The sequence below is a fragment of the Rhinolophus ferrumequinum genome, chromosome 20 (genome assembly GCF_004115265.2).
Source record: "Rhinolophus ferrumequinum isolate MPI-CBG mRhiFer1 chromosome 20, mRhiFer1_v1.p, whole genome shotgun sequence".
Taxonomy (NCBI): domain Eukaryota; kingdom Metazoa; phylum Chordata; class Mammalia; order Chiroptera; family Rhinolophidae; genus Rhinolophus; species Rhinolophus ferrumequinum.
Window position 1 is genome coordinate 18,454,098 of NC_046303.1, and position 20,533 is coordinate 18,474,630.

A 20,533-nucleotide genomic window follows, 5' to 3' on the forward strand; every position below is an offset into this window, starting at 1 on the left:
TACTATGCCAAGCACTTTACATGCATTATGTCCTATGATGCACGTAACAAATCTATGTGGAGAGCTTTGCTATTATTTTCATTTCTGAGATGAAGAGACTAAAGCTTAGAGAACGTTAATGACTTCACCAAGGTCACAGTGCTGGGTCTTGGCTTCAAACCCAAGTCTGTCCAGAGCCTGAGACACAGAATGTACTTCAGAGCAGGGACTGCAGACACATTACTGAATCTCTTGGTACCTCTTTTTTTCCATATGTAAAAGGGGTAGCAACAGTCCATGACTTAGAGAGTTGTAAGGATTAAGGTGGTGAATCTGTGATGCAACTACAAAAGGGCCTGACGTAGAGTAACGTAATATCAGCATTGGCTATTATTACTCACTCAGGTTGGTTCTTTTCCAAGATGTTAAGAAGTTGTTAATCAAACAACCACATTTGGTACAACTGTGTACAAAGTCAGACTACAAAGTCCTGACAGTTTCCTTGTCGAATAAAAGGTATCATTGATTGGGGTGCATCAACCTTGTGAGACCAGTTTTTGGTCTTTGGTTAGTTGTGGATTCGCAGCTTTCAACCAGCTAGATAATATTGCTAGGTAGGTGAAGTCTAAGGAGATTGAGCACAATCAGAGTTTTCAAAATATATGAAGCAGATGGAGCAGACATTGCTGTTGTCTCCCAACACGCATTCCTACATGTTTTCCTTCCTGTCAGGACCCCCCCTTTGTTCAAGTCTCCATGCCTCTTCCACACAGCCATGTGCTTCTGGGGAAGCTCTGCCCCACCCCTGTAGTGGTGTGATTCCTACAGTGGCGTGATTCATCAGAGCCAACCACAGCCACCCCATTATCCTGGCCTGAGACTGCATCAGGGCTGGCACGTGATCCTTGGGAATGAGATACAGGAGGCACTCTGCTCTAGGGCTTTTAAGAAACGTTTCCTCACTCTTAATAAAAAGATATGAGAAAGTCTCCTTTCCCTCTGAAGGTAACTCCCAGGGACACCAGAGCCATCTTAAGACCAGAAGGGATACCAGTCTTAAAATGAAGTGAGTGTTAAGAGCAGAGCAGAGAGTTGGAAAGATCTGAATCCTTGGTGATATCACCAAGTCACAGAATTAATCAGTCTTGCAGCCATCCTACCTCTGAATTTCTGGTTTGTGAAATTAATTTCCTCATGGTTAGGTGTTACGCATTGAATTGTGTCTTCCCAAAGTTCCTATGTGGAATCCCTAATGCCCCGTACCTCAGAATGTGACTGTATTTAGAAATAGAATCTTTAAAAGGGTGATTAAGTTAAAACAAGGCTATTAGGGTGGGCCTTCATCCAATCTGACTGGTGTCCTTAGAAGAGAAAACCTGGACATACTTGGAGACAGTGTCCAGGGATACACACACACAGAGAAAGATCATGTGAGGACACAGCCAGAGGGGGCCATCTGCGAGCCAAGGAGAGCATTCTTAGGAGAAACCAAACTTGCCGACACTTCAATCTTAGACTTCGAGCCTGCAGAACTGAGATAATCTCCAATGTTTAAGCTGCCCAGTCTGTGGTATTTTGTCATGGCAGCTCTAGCACATTAATACAAATAGAATCGGCCCATCAGCCAATATGACTGGTGTTCTTATAAAAAGGGAAATTTGAATATAGAGACACAAACACAAGGGAAAAGCCACATGAAGATTAGAGGTATGCTGCCACACACCAAGGAATACCAAGATGGCCAGCAAACCACCAGAGGCTAGGAGAGGGGCATGGAAGAGATGCTCCCTTATAGCCTTCAGGAGGAACCATCTCTGCTGACACCTTGATTTTGAATTTCTAGCCTCTAGAACCATGAAACAATTTCTGTTGTTTAAGCCACTTAGTTTGTGGAACTTTGTTACAGCAGCTCCCGGAAACTAATACATTGGGTTTTCTCATTTGACTCTAGCTGTCTCCTCATTAATGCCATAAAAAATCACCTGTATTGCATTCATATAGCACTACTTGAAATAATAAGTTCTGACATGAATCAGAATGACGAGTTTGAGAAAGAAATATAATGAAAATGAAAACAGAGGGAGACCAAATTACAAGATGACTGAAAAATAATTTGACATAAGAGAAATATAAAAGCACAGTCTATGAAGAGAAATAATTAAAAAAGAGAAAGATCCATGGAGATTTGCCAGCTGCCATGTAAATATGAAACACGTGAGTTGGGGAGATTAAACATTCACTTGATGGCTTCGAGTGGGGGGTTGAAAGAAAGTTATACGTAAATTGGCTATCTAAGAAATTTACCATAAGGTCAGGAAGAAGAATCACTGAACTATAGAAATATGCCTCTAACTTTTAATACAACTCATAATGTTTCCAGGAAAATATAAAGAAAGCTGTTACCATAGAACTAAGTTGAAATTTTTAAAAAGATGTTGCAGCAACATAAGAGCTATTTCACTGACTGTTTCTATAACCGAGATTCTTCTCTCACAGGAAATACATACATGCTGACCATTACCAACAATAATTTACCCATCAGGCAGGGGGAAAAAAAGACTGCTGAAGACCAAACAAACAAAAAAAGGCTCAAATCAGCCTGAAAGTCTCTCTGTTTCACACACCTACCTGCAGAGGCACATCTGGATCCATAGTAAATTTGGGGATGTTATCGGCCCAAGGCAAGAATTTCTTAGTTTTGTGGTCCAGATAATAATCAAAGATTGTTCCCTGGGATGGAAACTTCACTGCTTTCATCTCTTTATGCCACCACCGACTGAATTCAGCTTGACAACCAGAAAGCTAAGGAGAACGAGAGAAGTTCTTATTACAGACTTAAAGATAATTCTGAACACACACAAACCCCCTCCAAATCTTGCTGAACACACAGTGTTGCAGTGTAGAGTCATAATTACAAATGGGATTGAATAACTGACCCAAGAAAAAGAAATAACTACAAGTAAGCTATAACGAGTGATAATGTCAGAGAGGCAGAAAGCTGTAATTGTCATACATCCATCAGGTACAAATGTTCTGGAATAATTATTAATTATTAATCATTATTATAAAGTAAGGTAAGGTTAGGTGAACCTTAGATTACCCCTGGGTTATTCAATTTAACAAGGAGCTATTATACAAATTACCATGCTAGGTCCTTTATTTGAGTTGACAGCCTTCTGGGACCTTTTGGTGTTAAAATATCCTTTCCTTTATAAAATCATGGTGAGAATAAATGGTCATTTTTATAAATGCCCTTATTTAGAAAAATAAATAGTTAGTAACCCTATTTCATTCCTTTAAGTCATTAGTAAAACTTTGTTGATCTTTGAAATTCTAAATCGGGGAACCGCTGCCATGAGGGCTGGAGAGGTGAAAAAAGGCATGGACTTGGTGTTCTGTCAGGGCACAACTGAATGGTCTACCTGAAAACTCCACAGAGACAAACTCCTGTCCTCTAGAGAGAATTATAGTGGCAGGAAACAGGCTTTCCTTGCTAGAAGGTCTTTGGTTTTATATGATAATAGGTGCAAGCCTTTTGCTGGTAGATTAAAGTTTAGAAAATAGGGGGGAATGGCAACTGTGTACCAGCAACTAGCAAACCCTTCTAGCCACAGGACAACCTGGCCTAGTGAGTTTTGGTGAACTCTGAGAACACTGTGTGTATCCACTGCATCCAGCAATCTCATACTTATCTAAGACCTCAACTCCCATTTTCTCCAGAAAAATTCTTAAACCTGCTTTTACTTTGCTATCCTTCTGTCCTTGGACTATGACCTCCTAGGCTGATCACACACACACACGAGTAGAGACAGACAGGATGGCGGGAGGATAAGAGATTGTGATCAGGGCTGAGAGGAGAGATGAGTCGTAGCAGAGAGAGCTTGCCCCATCTTCTGAACAAGTTCGTGCTCCTAAATACCACCCCTCATGAATTAATGAGTTTAGGCTCATTTAAGCTATTTTCTCATTGGAGGCACAGGATATTTCGTTATCCTACAAAAGCTCGTCTTGATTCAAGCTGGTTCACAAGGTATTACTTACCTGGCACCCCTCTCTGTAGGCAGAATACGTATGAATTCTACTTCACATCAAAATTTGTTCTGCCTCACCACTGTGTCAGCAAAATAATTTTGGTGACCAACTTTTGATTCATCAGTTCACTCAACCAAAATGCATTTATTCTATCGTGGGAAAGAAATCAAATAACGTTTCTGCCCTCACAGAATTTGTGGGAAAGATAAAGAAGGAAACATAAGGAAACACGATAGTAGCAGAGGTTGAGTCAATAAATGCAGAAATAAGTAAATAGGTGATTTGAAAGCAAAGGTTGCTATAAGTGAGAACAACAGGGGTGAATCTGTTTTAACTGGATGTTCAGGGAAGCCATCTCTGAGAACAAGAACGGATTAGGGAGCAGACCATTCCAGGAAGCAGGAAGAGGTCAGCATGTGCAGAGATCTTGTGGTATGAAGAAATTTGCTGTGTTCAAGAAACTGGCCAGTGTAGCTGGTGGTATGGGAGGGGTGGGGGTAGGAGGAAGAAGTAGGGAGAGACAGGCAGGACCAGATCCAGAGGCCTTGGAAAGAGTATTATAATTTTTAACTTTATCTTTAAAGTAATAGGAATCCGTTAAAGTGTTTTAAATTCTGGAGTATATCACATAATTCAATTTACATTTCAGAAAACCACTCTGGCTGCTGAGTGGATAATGGATTATGGGCAAGTACAGATGCAGAAAGACCAATGACAAGGTTACTTCAGAAGCCAACTGAGAAATGATAATGGCAGTTTAAGGGAGTTCAGGGAGAGCTGACATAAGTCCTATTTTGGAAGTTGTTTGCAATGGCCTGGATTAAGAACACAGGTCCTGAGTCATTTTTTTTGCCATTTGAACCTGGCTCAGACATTAGCTGTGTGTCTTCAAGCAGGCTAAGTTCCAGTTCCTTTTTGTAAAAGGAGGAGGAGGATCGTTGTACCTATACATATAGGTCTTTAAAAAAAAAAATTTATTTCTTGCAGATAGTAGGCACTCCAATTGGTTGGACTGTCCTAAGAATATTTCTTATGTCTGCTTCAGCAAGTTCCCAACTTCACAGCCTTTTTTTTGAATGCTTCACACATAGTTAGATCCCTTTTGACAATTCAAAAACGAGGATGATAATGTGGACTATTAATTAGGGAGAAAGTGTCTGGGACAGGCAGGTGACCGTGGTGATGCCCAACTTCTGGCTTGAAGGCTGTCAGGTTTGGAAACTGGGAAGATGAAAAGAGGATCGTCTGGAAAGACAGTGAGGTGTTATGATCAGGAGCAGAAAGATCTCAGCTGTCAACATCCCACTCATGTGATTTCTTCCGGTTCTACAGTCCTAGAAAAGGAAAAGCCTCAGGGAGAACACTGGAAAGAAGACCATGGGGGTGTTGAGCAGAGGGGTAGACTCCATCTGTGGCCTCCACAAAGAAGAAATCTACATGTTGTAAATGGCGCTTTTGAGAAAAACCACATGAAGTCACCCAACACTGATTTTTGACTTCCACTCAAAGCTAAGGGCTGTTATTCTTTAGAAAGCTCTTGGAGGTGACAGAAAGAAATGTGGCTTCTTAGAAGGGTCAAAATAAGACCTAGGAGGCCAAGTGAGCACCCAATGTATTTATAGATACGATGTATGGTAACCTAATGACAAGCAGAACTGGGTCACAGGTTTTGGCAACCATGCAGTTTAGGACCTGTAGTGAGTAAACCAACAGAAATATGGGTCACTCTTGGCTGTGGTGCTTTCCAACTTAAATTCCCTGTTTATATCTGGAAATATCTGGTGAAGCCTGGAAAATGTGTGCCATCGATTTTCCGCAAAGACTGAGAAGTACCTCGAAACACCAAGACCAGGAGAGATCCTGAGTATTCTGGAAAGTGTGGCATTTGGAGACGTGCATGGGTGGGAATCCTGATATCACTTCCTATCAATGTAACCGTAGTCAAGTTACTTCCCCTCTCTGAGCTTTATGTTATCTGCACCAAGAGGATACCCTTAAAGAACTCTTGTAAAGAGTACATGAGAAAATCTATACAGAGAGGTGCACAATGGAAATTAGACATCCACATCTCTCAAGTTGAAAAACTCCCACTTTGTAATTTGGCAAGTCTTAGCAGTGTGTGTGTGTGTGTGTGTGTGTGTGTGTGTGTGTCCACACATACTCTTGTGCAAGGTCTTGTCTCAAGTGTTTGCTCAAAAGACATCAGAAGCCACACATGGGGTGTACAAGAAGGCTGTGCAGACATGATAGCTTCACTTTAGGCTGAAGGAAAGACCCATGGAAAAGAATTGGCCTGGGGTTGACTATAACCCTGGGAATCATGTGTGAGACTGATTAGCAGTAAGAAGAAGCTAGAGACAGGGAAACCAATTTGAAGGCGATTGTGGGCTATGGACTGAATTGTGCCCACCCAAAATTCATATGGTGAAGCCCTAATCCCCAGTGTGATGGTATTTGAAGGTGGGGCCTTGGGGGAGTGAGGTGGGGCCAGGGTTAGATGAGGTCATGAGTGTGGAACCCTCAGGATGAGATTAATGCCTTATAAGAAGGGACACCAGAACGCTTTTCATCTTTCTCTCTCTGCTATGTGAGGACACAGGTCAGGAAGAGGGTCTTCACCAGAACTTGACCATGCTGGCATCCTGACCTTGGACTTCCAGCCTCTAGAACTGAGAGAAAGTAAATTTCCATTGTGTACGCCAACCAGTGAATGGTATTTTGTTGTGGTAGTCCGAGCTAAGACACCATGACAGCCCAGGACAATCTAAAGACACTTCTGAATTAAGGCTGTAGGGATGGAGAACTGGGGACTAAATGGTTATTTTGTAATCGACACTGAAAGGATCTGATGACCATCGGACATACAAATAAGGAAGAGTAATGTCTCTCAAGTTTTAAACTGGAGCCACTAGGAGGATTGTGAGTATGTCTGAAGAAAGAAAAAAGAGGAAGAGCAAATCTGGGGGATGGGGCAGAGAAGAGCTGTCTGTGGAACAGCATGACGCTGGCACTGCTCTAGAGGCAGGTGGAAACACAGGACCTTGAGCTGAGAAGTAAGATCTGGTGGAAGGCTACGGATTGTCAGCCAAGGTTAGAAGAATGAGCCTGGATGAGCTGCCCTGGACAATGTACAGGCTTAGGAGGAAGCAGGGTAAGAATGACGGATTTATGACAATGTAACAAAAGCACATGGATCACATATTATAATATTCCCCCCAAAATAATGCCGGTTCTGTAACTATTTCTAAACATACCTGATCTTGTAGCAGAGTGCCTCCAAATGCCCAGACACAAGCAAAAACAAAATAGACTTCATAAACTTCTTTTGGGCTGTCAGAAGGTACATTTTCAGGAGTCAACAAACATTCCAGAAGAACGCAAATAGTCTAAAGAACAAGAAATAGCCATTCATTTAAGGCAACATTTTTTTTTTTAAAAAAAGCGGAGTACATTCATAGGACTTACTAGCAAATCCACTTTACTCTTACGAGATTATATAATTTTTCCCAACTCTGTGGTAGAATTTGCTGCATTGGAAGAGACAAAAATTATTTTCTTGGGTTTCTGTGTTAATGGTGGAAAACCTTTGCCACTTTTTACCAAATTGATCTTCTAAGTAATGACAAACAATGAAAAAAACTAAAATCTTAAATTATCCAATTAATAATCACTGTAACAAACAGAAAATACATATAAGCTTAAAAAAATATATTGGGAATATGTCCATGCTCTTTTTAGAAACAGGGAGTCAGACTACACAGAGTATTCTATAGCCCACTTTCTCACTCAAAAACAAACTAAAGACACCTTTCTTTACCAGTAAGTATGGGCCTATAACATCACTTGGAATGAATAACTAAGATTCCACTGGATGGAAAGGCTGATTTAACGATTGGCCTCTTGTTTAGATAACCCACTTTCCCTTTGTGCTTTGGCAGCCGTTTTTCCCACCTGTTGTCATAAATTTAGAAAGTCGGACTGGTAGCCTTAGCCTGTGGCATATTTTTGGACACCAGACTAAGTTTAGCCTTGGAAGAAATGCTCTTCAGGAACTTGTACTCCATCGCGTCCAGGTGAAATGGCAGTGTGCTCTGTTGGTCTGAAACATACCCGTGTTTAGGACTATCAGGTCAATAACGGGGAGAACATGGTTGCTGCAAAGGCCTTTCCCGTATGAAATAATAACCAGCCATAAACATGTTTTTGAGCTAATTCTCTAACGTACAAAAATAGCTGTCATTAATTAGCGTGGTCACAAACCCTTAAAACTCATGATACCCTTCCCCCAATTTTTGGAGGCAGCAACAGATTTTCCTTACTATCATGTATACATAGCAGTGCAAATTATAACAAAGTATGTCAGGATTATGTGCGTGCCCTTCCCTCGCAGCCAGGAAACATGGGGGAAATTCATGGTAAAATGGACAATGGGTCCTGGAAATAGCTTGGAAATGCTTTTACTTGAAATCGTTGAACACCTCTTATGTTTTTTAATCTTCTCTCTTGATGTCTAGTATTTTTATATTGTGCCACGTTTGCCAATTTAAAATCATCTTCCAAAGGAATAAAATTCACCAACTTGTTATCAAGAAAAGTAAAATTCTGAGGCTTTGCTATTTCTGAGCAGAAGCCATCTTGGTCTAAGGAAATGTTTGAATCAAAACAAAAAAGACTGAAAGGTCTCAAAGTTAAGTTATCCACTACACGGAACACTCTAGTAATGCATATGCTTTCTCTATTTTCTCCCAAACACAGTACTTGGAAAACATTTTGAGCTCTGTGTCAGCAATTAATGCAATCATATTTTGGTGCAAATTCTAAACGCATTAATACATCTTACTAACATGAAAGAAGTTTCCTATATTGGAAAACATAATACCTTAATTTCTTAAAGTAGTCATTAGCTATTCTCTTTTATACACATTTTTGTCTCAAATTCTTGTCCTTATAAGTAATCACAGAAAAGAGACTATTGTATAAAAGAGTGAAAGAGAAGCTAGCGATAAAATGCTATTTCTGAATACTACAAAAGGAGGAAGTGAGAGCAAAAGTCATATTAATTCCCACTGACCTATTTTCACATTACTCTTGAATGAAAAAGTTCACACCACAGAGAATCACACAAATATACAAGTCAACTTGAAAAAGAACATGACCATGCTTTTTGCAAGTATTACACCAGAGGAAGTCTAATTAGGCTAACCACATAATTAATTCATTATGAATAAATTCAGACCTGCTTTCAGAAATAAATTACACCTCAGATAATTACTGTTGAAGACTATCGTTTACTTAATTGCTGGGTGAATTATCCAAAAACCTGAACTTTCTCTCCTTATTATGCGTGTGACTATTTCTAATTGAGCTTCAAACAAATTTGGTAACATAGTAACTTAATGGTAACTAGGTACTTTGAAACCAATTTTGCTCCTATAGAAAAAAAGGTTTCTAATTGTAAACGGTTTGTGAAGTTTTATACTTGTAAAGGCTGAGGATAGTTCTTCTTCATGCTGAGATCAAGATCACAAGCTTCATTGCTGTACATTATTTTCATTCACTTCCATACAAGGGTATCATATATCCCCTTCACTCTTACCAGCTGTCCCGCAATGAGCATTTGAAACAAAAATGTATCCCAGGAATATTATGAATGCTCTCTCTAGACTGGACTGAGTCTAGGAATATTTGGGGGAAGGGAAGAAAAGAACGGGAGGAAGAAGTGGAAGGCCAGTGGGTGGTGACACCTAAGTAGAAGAGTTCAGAGGCTTTCTCTTACTCACTGGTCAACATCTTTAATTGCATGAATTTGTTGTATTCAATAAAACATATTGAGCACCAGTTAATTAGGCGACAGAAAAATAAACAAAGCTGTTACAACTTTTCTTATTCAAATATACTTGGGAAGAACACATAATTCAATAAAGACACATTTGGTATCTACTATAGCTAGAAACTATGTAAATCTCTGGGGATATGAAAATGAATAAAAGGTGGCTTCAACCCTCTAGTTCACAACCTTGTGCAAGAGACCACGAACCTGAATGACGGTAGCATGCGATAGGTATGTGATAGAGGTTTGCAAAAAGCACTGGAGAACTTTCGGGCTAGAGGACCAGGGTTGGATAAATCTAACAACTCCAGAAATCTTTCCATCTCCTTGAGCAAGCAAAATCTGTTGTCTTGATCGAGCCACTGACCATATCAGGTTACGGTGTAACCAAAGACACACCTGCACCAAACTGTTCTCTGGAATTGAAGTGATGGTTTTAAAGCTTGTTCTCAGCTTATCCAAGCACGCAGGAACGTATTTATCAAAAAGAATCGTTAAATTGGCCTTTTCTGATTGATGCTGCCTTCTGTCTATCCAACTGGCCACATACCTGCAAAAGAACAGAAAAGCTTTTACTGAGCCTAGGCTTGAAAAGCAGAATTCCACCAGGTCAAAAGTTTCTCCCTTCCACACAGCTTGGTGCAATACTTCAGGAACATGTTCAGTGAGTTCATTCTATTTCTCAAACTGCAAATATGTTTAAATGACCCTTTAAAATGGCCTTGTTTTAATGGCCATTTTTACCTTAATGAAAAGAATGTGAAAGAAACTCCTAACAGCACTTAGAAGCCAAACATAATAGGGTATAAGTAGGACATTACTGAGCATTTGTAAAGAAGTACAGTTTGTTGTTTCCTAGAAGACTGAAACTATTCTCATAGGGTAGGCCTTATCTATGAAAACAGGTTGGGATTTTTCTGGATTAATCTTGGCATCAATTATTTAGTAATGAGACATCAGTTACAAATAAAAAGGTGAAAATTCCATAGAGGCTATTTCAAAGTCCCCCTTTTCCCACTGGATGGAATGGAACGCGAGCCTGATAGCTGATAATGCATTTCCAGTAAGTGGCTCCGAAATGGTATCATGCTTGAGTACATGTGTGTTAATCTGAAGCTTATAAAATGTTATCAATGTTGATACACTAACACCTCTAACATATTAATAAAGTAATACTAATTAATAAAAAGAAACGTGACTTAACATCCTTAGTCGTCTCTGAGGAGAAACTGTACAATGTTAAATAAAAAGTATTGCTCAAAAAGTTCTCGTCAAATAGGAAGCGATGATAATAAATATATTTAGCTGCCAGCAGAGAAGCAGTGGGACCAAACCAGTTATAGCGCTACCTTTCTTTAAGCAAAACAGATTTCCCATTTTCAATATCAGAAGAAATGAAGGCAAGATGATTATCATATAAAAGGCTCCCTTTGATTTTCACCAGGCTTCACAAAAGGGTTTTGTTAAATATTCAACTACCTTTACACTATTGGTAGATTCATAAAATATCAACTGTCAAAACTCATCCCGGTCCAAGAGGAACAGTTTTCAGTGGAAGTCTAGTTCATGAGGAAACTTGAGAGAGCATCTCTAGGTGGTGGTGACAGTAAGCACCACGGAAGAGTGGAAAACAAGTACTGGTTACTTAGGACGAAGGCATGAAGGCCACACCTACTCCTCAGCTGCTCATTTTACTGTACATTAGCTGCCAGAAGAGAAATCCAGAGCTCACTGTTTGCAGGGGATCAGAGGGGAATGGTTTAGGGAGATGGAACTCTAAAGTCAGACTGCCTGGGTCTGCATCCCAGCTCCACCATGTTTTAACCTCATGACCTCGGACAAGTTTCCTGAACATCTCTGTGTCTCAGGTTTCTCATCTGTCAATGGAGAGGATGATAATACAGACCCCTTAAGGTTGCTCTGAGGCTTAAATGAGTCCTGATGTATAAAGTGTCTAGATTAATATCTGCCGTATAATAAATTCTCAATCAACATTACTCACTAGCACAGAGTTGTTGGACTTGGGAGAACTGGGTTCAGGTCCAGATCCTGCCTCTCTGTGTCATAAAGGTAGGAGTGTCGCATAGGGCACAAGAGTTGGCAGTCAGCACCCTGATGGGTACAACAGATTGCATCCCCACCTCCCAGCAAAGGCTCTTCCCTGTCTCTGTCAATTAGTTAGATGAAGGCTATGCAGGAATAGCCAGGGGCCATAGCCTCAGAAGGGGGAAATGGGCTTTTCACTTGGAGGGCTGGTAATAGCTACTTCACTGACCCACTCGGCAGTAGCCAAAGTCTCTCAGAGAGAAAATTTACCAGGCCCACAAGCAAATGATGCCATTGTACAAATTACCTCCACAAATAAGGAAGTGAGTTCAACCAAACCAAGGACCATGGTAAGAGTTGATCCTGCCCCCTCCAACGGCCCCCAAATGACTTCTGCTAAGGATCAACCGCACCATATATCATAGAGAGTAAAAAAGCCTATATTGTTAAATATGGGAAGTTTATGATTTCATGTGTACATTCCTGCTAAATTTGCATAGTTTGGAATAAAAACAGACATTAAAAGACAGCAAGTTTAAAAGGAGAAACTATTATTTTCAGCAATGGCAAAAACTACAGATACAGATCTGTATTTGTTGGCAATTCATTCCACCTTACTTTATAAAAAAGTTTCTTATGATTTTTAAAAAAATGATACAGATTTGAACATGACCAAATGAAACATACTGCTATCCTATGACATACAACTGAAAAAGATATACCAGCTCAGGAAATAGCAACTTTATGATGTCTTAATGCACCACCTTAACGCCAATAAATAGGTCTCTAACAGAGAATCTTTGCCTCTTCAGCATTTGCACACATGTTCCATATAATCACCTCTGCTGCTCTTCCCTTCTCCAGGCATGCTATAGGTGTTTCACATGAAGTCTAAAACCCTGTAGTTTGAAAACTATATAGGCAGGCAAAGTTTTCAAGCTTCTGAAAACTTTTCTTTTTTTAATTAGTCAATAGTCTGGGGTTGGAATCTGTCATGTAGGACACAGCAGTAATTAATTCATCAGAGCGCTCTATAATATGTCCCTTACAGCAAGCATCAGGTTCTCCATCACAGACCTGGAAAAATGGCAGAAGTTAGAAGGATATACTTCCTTCATTCTCACAATCTGAAGGAAAAAAATACATTTCCTAATTCTGTTCACTGAAAAGGCCCAGGAGCAATGACACACCAGTGGTAATGAGCACACCGACCATCCCTATGTTGATTCTAAATACCATTCCTTATACAAAAGTAATTTCGTCTGGCTCCTTGGAAAAATGGTTGAATCAGGCCTAGGGTAAAGACAGGCTAAGATAAGCCAGAGGTATCTTGTTTACCAGAAAACAAAATGCTCAAAAACAAAAGAACACAGAAGGAGCTGGCTTGAAGGGGCTCCTGCTGGCAAACTTTGGGACAATTTAAACATACAAAAGAATAACATGGGTGATGAATTATTTCCCATTGAACTAAAAGAAAAGAAGCCATAAATAGAAAATGATACTACCCAAAAAAGAAAGGGAAGAAAAGAGAAAGGAAGGAAAGGAGGGAGAGAAGAAAAGGAAATGTTCTGTACCGAAAAATGTCATCTAATATATGTAGATAGAATGACTGAATTAGGTAATCACCGCTTTGCAACCACCAACAGGCCATTCTTCAAGACATCTGGCTGTTCTCTTTAAAAATGTAAATGTCATTAAAAAAGAGGTGGGGGAATATTCTAGATTAGGGAAGATAATAGAGACAAGTAGATGCAATGCATGATCCTTGTTTTGATACTTGATTTTTAAAAAATCTACAGAGGAAATTACTGGAGCAACTGGGAAAATTTGAAAAAAATAACTAGAAAATATTCAGATGATAATTGTATCAAGGATAAATTTCTTAGGTATGTTAAACTGGACTGTGTTTATGTAGGAGAATATGCTAGTTCTTAGGAGATAAATGAAGTATTTAGGGATGAAGTGTCTTAGGGTCTCCAATTTACTTTGAAATTGTTCAGCAAAATAAAAGTAGGAAATAAATGTGTCTCTATATGCCTGTGAGAGAAGAATATGTACAGCCAGAGAGAGAGTAGATGTAGTAAAATGGTAACAACTGATGACTGTAGGAAAAGAGTGTATGGTTATAAAGGGTACTACTAACTTTTCAACTTTCCTATAATTTATAACACTTTCAAATTTAAAAATTAGGGGAAATCAAGAACTATGATCCTGGCTTTGTTACCCTAGGCAGAAAGAATAGGGCTGCGTGGAGGGACGGGGGAGGAGAAGAAGGAGAAAGGAAGGGGAGACGAAGTCATTCTTAAGACAAGTTACAGCTACCAAACTGGCCAGAACTAGATTTTGGTGACTGAGAACAGACCCAGAATGCCATCTTGCCCCTCAAAGTGAACTTTAGCTAATTGTAATGGATTATAATACTATTAGCATTGTGGGCAGGAAAAAATCTCCACCCCCTGTGTTGTTGCCATGGCAGTGCTGACAAGGGCCAAGTAAGGACAAGGTAATCCCACCTCCTGACAGGAAGGAGCAGTCAGGAGGATGCACCTAGGAACGCCTATGTACCACCCCTAAATCTTGAACACCCTAATAAAATCCTAAGCCTCTGTTCTTCAGGGCAGTTGCTCTTCTTTGGGCCTGCCCGCTCTCACACCAATCTTGGAAGTGTACTATCTCCTTTTTTTTTTTCTTTTTCTTTTTTTTTCTTTTTAAACAAATCCACTCTTGCTTGGCTTATTTGGTACTTCCTTGAATTCTTTCCTGTAGCGTAAGCCAAGAACCCATTTTTCAGCAACGGTTTGGAAAATTGCATTAATCATTATATTGATCTCAAGATAATTAAGGATTAAATGAGTCAATACATGTAAAGCTATCACATGATTAGTATTATGACATTAAAGTAAGATACTAAAGTATCCAAGGGAAGTGAAAAACTACGAGCCCCAACAGGAAATAGCCACTATTTTTGGTAGTTCACTGAAAGTTTCTGACAGTAGGAAGTGAAAATATAAAAATATCCTTTACAAAAGATTCCCATTATTTTGGATAATGACCTGTTTGGAACTTTTGGTCATACACATGAAAATCAAAACCTACCTGTGGATCTTGGATAAAACAAAAATCTCCATAAAAATAAAATCCAATAATGAAAACAGACTTAACTTTCTTAGGAATGCAAATTGGATGTCTCTTTAGCCAACCTGTGACCTTTGACTCACTAGATAAAAGTCCCTCTTTAAACAGGGATTTAGATGGCTTTTGTTAACACAGATCTCCACATGGTGTTATTGAGATTGGATTACACAGACCTTGGGAACTGTGAGGTACACTACTGAAATGAGACCACACTCACTGGGGTTGAGGAGTCCCCGGAAGGAAATGGGGTGCAAGGACTGCCTCTGCTCTCTGTATGGGGGAGTGGAGGGATACTGGAGATTCGCCTTCAGCTAGCCCCCAACCAAGAGAAGCATCCTAGGAGAGGGTCAGAATCTTAGCTGGGGAAAGGAGCTGGAAGCCCAGGAAGGATTCTCCATTTTAGACTTTTACAAATCACTCCTTCCCCAGCCAAATCCAATAAAGCTTTGTTAAACACAAAAGCCCGGGCATGCTTCTCCTTTGCTGTAGAGTTAAGGTAGGAGACTTGTGGTGAACAAATCCGTTCAAAGAAGAAAGAGCCTGGAGAAGTGCATCCGTCAGGCGTCTGGAGGGAACAGATGTCACCCCACAGCTTTCCTGAAAAAGATGTGGGCAGAGAGCAGGGACACTGGAAGAGAGAGTGCTGTGTCATGGGGTAATAACTGAGGAACGGTACTTACTGCATCTATGTCTGCAGGGACACAATGAAGGACTCAGAACCTGGAAGGAAAGAATCTTAGGGAGAGATTGAAGAGGCGCTGTGACCTGCCACTGAGGGACACAGTCATCCTGATGTGACCCTGCAGGGAGGAGCCAGGGGAATAAATAGCCTGACCTCATCTCTTCTCTCCCTCTCATTTCCTGCCAGGGCTCCTCATTAGTCACACCAGCCAGAAGCCAGAGGGCAAGGAGCCCGGTGACGAGGTCCACACCATAGGCTGTGGGGCACAGAGCCAGGTGAAGGGGTAAACAGAAGACACCTGACACAGGAGCTCATTAGTCACAAGCACGTGTTCACTCACAGAGCTCTGACGTTTCTACAGCTCACAGTGGGAAAACTAGAGGTGACAAGTGACCACCAGGATGAATTATGGAAAGTGTGAGCATGTGAAGAGCAAACAAGTGGCCACAATAAACTTGTTCTAAATCAAAGCATCACCACTGTTCATGCATGCATATTGTATGTACACATGCAAACAGATAGATGTCCATTAACGGATATATTTATATCTACATGCTCCATACAAGCTATTATTATTTATTCACTTATTCAACAAATACTGAGTTCTTAACATGTACAAGGTGAGAACAGGGTTATGACCAACTAAACACGACAGGCTTACAGGCGCTAATTTAATTATCTTTAAATTAGCTTAATTAATTAGCTTTACGTTTAACAGCTAATACTGTCTTCAAATGATCATATACATTTTTAGTTTTTCTTAAGATTAAAAAGAGAAATTAAAAAGAGAAATATTCACAACAACAACAAAACCAAATAACCAGAATTAAAAATAGGCAAAGCAACGAAATAGGCATTTCTCTAAAGAAAAGATTAAAATGGCCAATAAGCACATGAAAAAATGCTCCACGTGACTAATTATTAGGGAAACACAAATCAAAATCAGAATGAGATACCATTTCATACCCATTAGGATGACTATTATAAAAAATAGAGAAAAGAACAAGCGATGGTGAGGATGTGTGGAAATTGGACCCTTGGGCACTGTTGGTGGGAATGTAAGTGGTGCACTCACTATGGAAAACACTATGGTGTTTCCTCTAAAACTTAAAAATAGAATTACCATATGACCTAGCAATTCCACGAGTGGGTATATATATCCCCAAAATAACTGAAAGCAGGGATTCAAAGAAAAATTTGCATGCCTATGTTCATAGAAATATTATTTGCAACAGTCAAAATATGGAAGCAGCCCAAGTGTCTACCGTCAGATGAATGAATAAACAAAATGTGGTATCTGCAGACAGTGGAATATCATGCAGCCTTAAAAAGGAAGAAAACTCTGGCACGTGCTATAACATGGATGAACTTTGAAGCCATTATACTAAGTAAATAAGCCCAACACAAAAGGACAATTACTGTATGATTCTATTTATAAGAGGTACATATTCAAATTCATAGAGAAAGAAAGCAGAAAGGGGCTAAGGCAGGGAGACCGGGCAGTTATTGTTTAATGGGTATGGAGCTTCAGTTTGGAGAATGAAAAATTATGAAGATGGATAGTGATGACGATTGTACCACAACGTCAATGTACTTAATGCCACTGAACTGCATAATTAAAAATGGTTAAAATGGTACATTTTATATTATGCATATTTTACCACAATTTTTATTTATTTTTCAATTAGAGTTGACATTTGATATTACTTTATATTAGTTTCCGGTGTACAGCATAGTGGTTAGAAATTTATATAATGTATGAAGTGATCCCCCTGATAAATCTCGTCCCCACCTGGCACTATACATAGTTATTACTATATTATTGACTATATTCCTTATGCTATACTTTACATCCCCACAACTACTTTGTAAACACCAATTTGTACTTCTTACCCCTTCCACCTTTTTTCACCCAGCTCCCCAGCCCTCCTCCCCTCTGGCAACCATCAGTTTGTTCTCTGTATCTATGAGTCTGTTTCTGTTTTCTTTGCTTGTTTATTTTGTTCTTCAGAGTCCACATACAAGTGAAATCATCTGGTATTTGTTTTCCTCTGTCTGACTTCTTTCACTTAACATAATACCCTCTAGGTCCATCCATATTGTTGCAAATTATTTTACCACAATTTTTTTTTTTAAAAAAAAAACAATACTCACGGATTCCAGCCCAAATCCTGTGGGTTCACATAGAGAATACCAGCTCTGGATACAGTTGCTGGGGTTGCTGTCCGTAAGTGATGAATCTCAAAGAGCAGCCTTACAGAGGGAGTAAGGGCTATGCGCTCATTGCTGGCCAAGGTCAGCACCTGGACAGCGCAACACAGCATAAAAGGCCAATTTACCAAAACAACACGAAGTGCTTCCCCCAGTACAAGTGCCAAAGGCTATGAGCTCACAGTCCCCAGTCGGTTCTCAGGGCATCCCTGAGGGGAGGCAGCTCACTCACCCTTGAGGAACACTTTCGTCAACATGGACTCCTTCATACCAACCTTTGAATAACTGTGATTATCATTAAATATAAGACATTTGCTCTAAGAGCTGATGACATGAAAAGGCCTGAATACCACAAAAAATAAACTTTCTTTAGAATCTGAAATGTGGCTCACAGACCTGTACCATCACTCTACAGTTTCACTGGGAAGGGTGAATTAACCACGGCAAAACGCTCAGGAAAGCATTTATACTCAATTGGTGGGTACAGGAACTACTTAATTTCAATAGCTAAGTTTCACTGATGAACATAGGGCACAAACTCGGTCTTTTATTATCTAAGTATTCCATACTTAATCAAAGATGAGATGCAATAATTTATGCCTAACTGTCAGAAAATGGTAAGAGGTGTATGAATTAAATTCTTGGAGACATATCTCTTTTCGTAGGTGGTTAAATTTATACACACAAGAAAAATGTATTCACTTAAATTCTTTAACAGTGAAATTAAGAGAATTATCAGGAAAGTGCAACTTATCAAAATAGTAACTACATAAAGAACATCAGGTTAATGATTAAAAACTAGTATTAAAATCAACAAGTGAGTGGAACTCTTAACATATTCAGGTGTTATGTTTCAGGTCTAGCACTGAGGTATGACTCACTTTGTTATCATCCATGACAGTATTTAGTGATTCAATCCACATGGGGTCAATATCTCCATCCAGGACTATCCATTTTGGTCCATCATGCATAAGATTTGCTTGTTCTCGCAGAATGGATGAGAAGAGACCTATAAGATAAGAGTAAACAATCTTATATAATGGAAAAGAGTACTGTTTATTTATAAAATAAATTTGTGTTATTTCTACTGGAAGTTCTTATATTAAGTAAGTAAATTCGCTGCCTCTCTCTGGTGGGCAATATGTAATACCTTTTGAGCTATACCTAGGCTCCAGACCAAAGAGCAAGTTTCACTTCCATGAGAAGGTTCCTTAACTTCTCTGACTGAGCTTCCGCATATGTCAAATAAAGATGATAGCACCTTACTTGAAAAACAGTTGTTGGGATTTATAAAAGGTAACACACATGAAACTCAAAACTTACACCAAATGAAGACATTATCCTTTTTTGTGCACATGCCTTCAGTATCTATTTTAGGTCAAATATTAGTTTATTTCACCTTTCTCCATTTTTCTCTAACACTGTTCAAGGGACATAATTCTAAAGCTAAAGCATTCAGAAGTGCTATACATTTCTTTGAGAAATCTGGCCATTGTCATTATATTGTCATTGCTTCACAAGACGTATAGATAAAAACATTTTAAATCCATAGTCCGTTTTGCTATTACTACATATCTAAGTATTGTGTGTGTTACACAGTGTATTTAATAGTTGCTGATTTTTCAAAATTCAAATATATGATATCCTGGTGAGAAAAACTGGTTTGATGCATGTCTGTGGGAAGTTTTGATTTCTCTGCGAAGTATTTTGTGGGGAAAAAAAAAAGTGACAGTATATAGTAGAACCTGCCACTATGATTCATAAAAAGCCAGTAATCTTTTCTAATGATTACTGATTTGAATGGCTTCCACAGAGTTTCATCATAAAATGATATTATTCCCTCCCTGCCACAGTCCTTTCAGAAAAAAGAAAAAAAGAAGATAAAAGGCTAAGAGTCAATTTTGACTGTTTCACAAATTAGGGAAATAGTGTATATGTAAAAAGATAGAGAATGAGGAGGAGGGCTTGTACACATGGGGTCATCAGGAAGTCTATGACGTGGCATTTGACCAGACACTTCAATAAGGTAAGGGAAGAAGCCATGCAGATATCTGTAGTGTTGCAGATGGTGGGGAATTTAAGCGCAAAGGTTCTGTGATGGGAAGATACTTGGCATGTTCAAGGAAGAGCAAGGAGGCCAGAGTGTATGGCATATAATGAGTGAAGGCAGAGTGCAGGAAATGAGGTCAGAAATGGGGAAGGAGGATCTAATCATAGAGAACCTTGTAGGCCTTGGGTGGAGGTTGGATTCTAAGGGTGATAGAACCCACTGGAAATGGCAAGCAGAGAACTAACATTTTGAGGAGCACCCTCTGTCTGCTCTATGGAAAAGGAACTGCAGGGAGACCAGTGAGGGGGCTACTGTAGACTACAGGCAAGAGGTGATGGTGGCTTGGACTGATGTGTAGCTGCTGAGAAGGGAAGAGATCCTGGAATACAATATGTATTAAAGGTAAAGCCTACAGATTTTGCTGTGAGGTTGAATGTAGGGTGTAAAAGGGAGAAAGGACTCAAGGATGATCCCAAGGCTTCGTGCATCTTTTGAAATGAGAAGTAGTAACAGATTTTAACAAAGGAGTTTGCTTGCCTGCAAATACTTTCAGGGCAAGAAACATGTC

At 39.5% G+C, this 20,533-nt stretch overlaps 1 protein-coding gene across 3 annotated transcripts in view; it reads right to left on the reverse strand.

Annotated features, from left to right (window-relative positions):
* Positions 1-20,533, reverse strand: part of DNAH11 (dynein axonemal heavy chain 11) — a 294,793-nt gene that overhangs the window by 152,477 nt on the left and 121,783 nt on the right. For 2 of the 3 annotated variants that reach the window (XM_033088403.1, XM_033088404.1), the window contains exons 41-45: positions 18,797-18,924; positions 17,859-18,007; positions 10,241-10,391; positions 7,266-7,397; positions 2,608-2,781 (exon numbers count right to left, since the gene is read on the reverse strand). In XM_033088403.1, the coding sequence (XP_032944294.1) occupies positions 2,608-2,781; positions 7,266-7,397; positions 10,241-10,391; positions 17,859-18,007; positions 18,797-18,924 (734 nt within the window). Of the gene's footprint in view, positions 1-2,607; positions 2,782-7,265; positions 7,398-7,962; positions 7,979-10,240; positions 10,392-17,858; positions 18,008-18,796; positions 18,925-20,533 lie in introns of those variants that run through there. The other variant, XM_033088405.1, reaches the window with a different exon arrangement.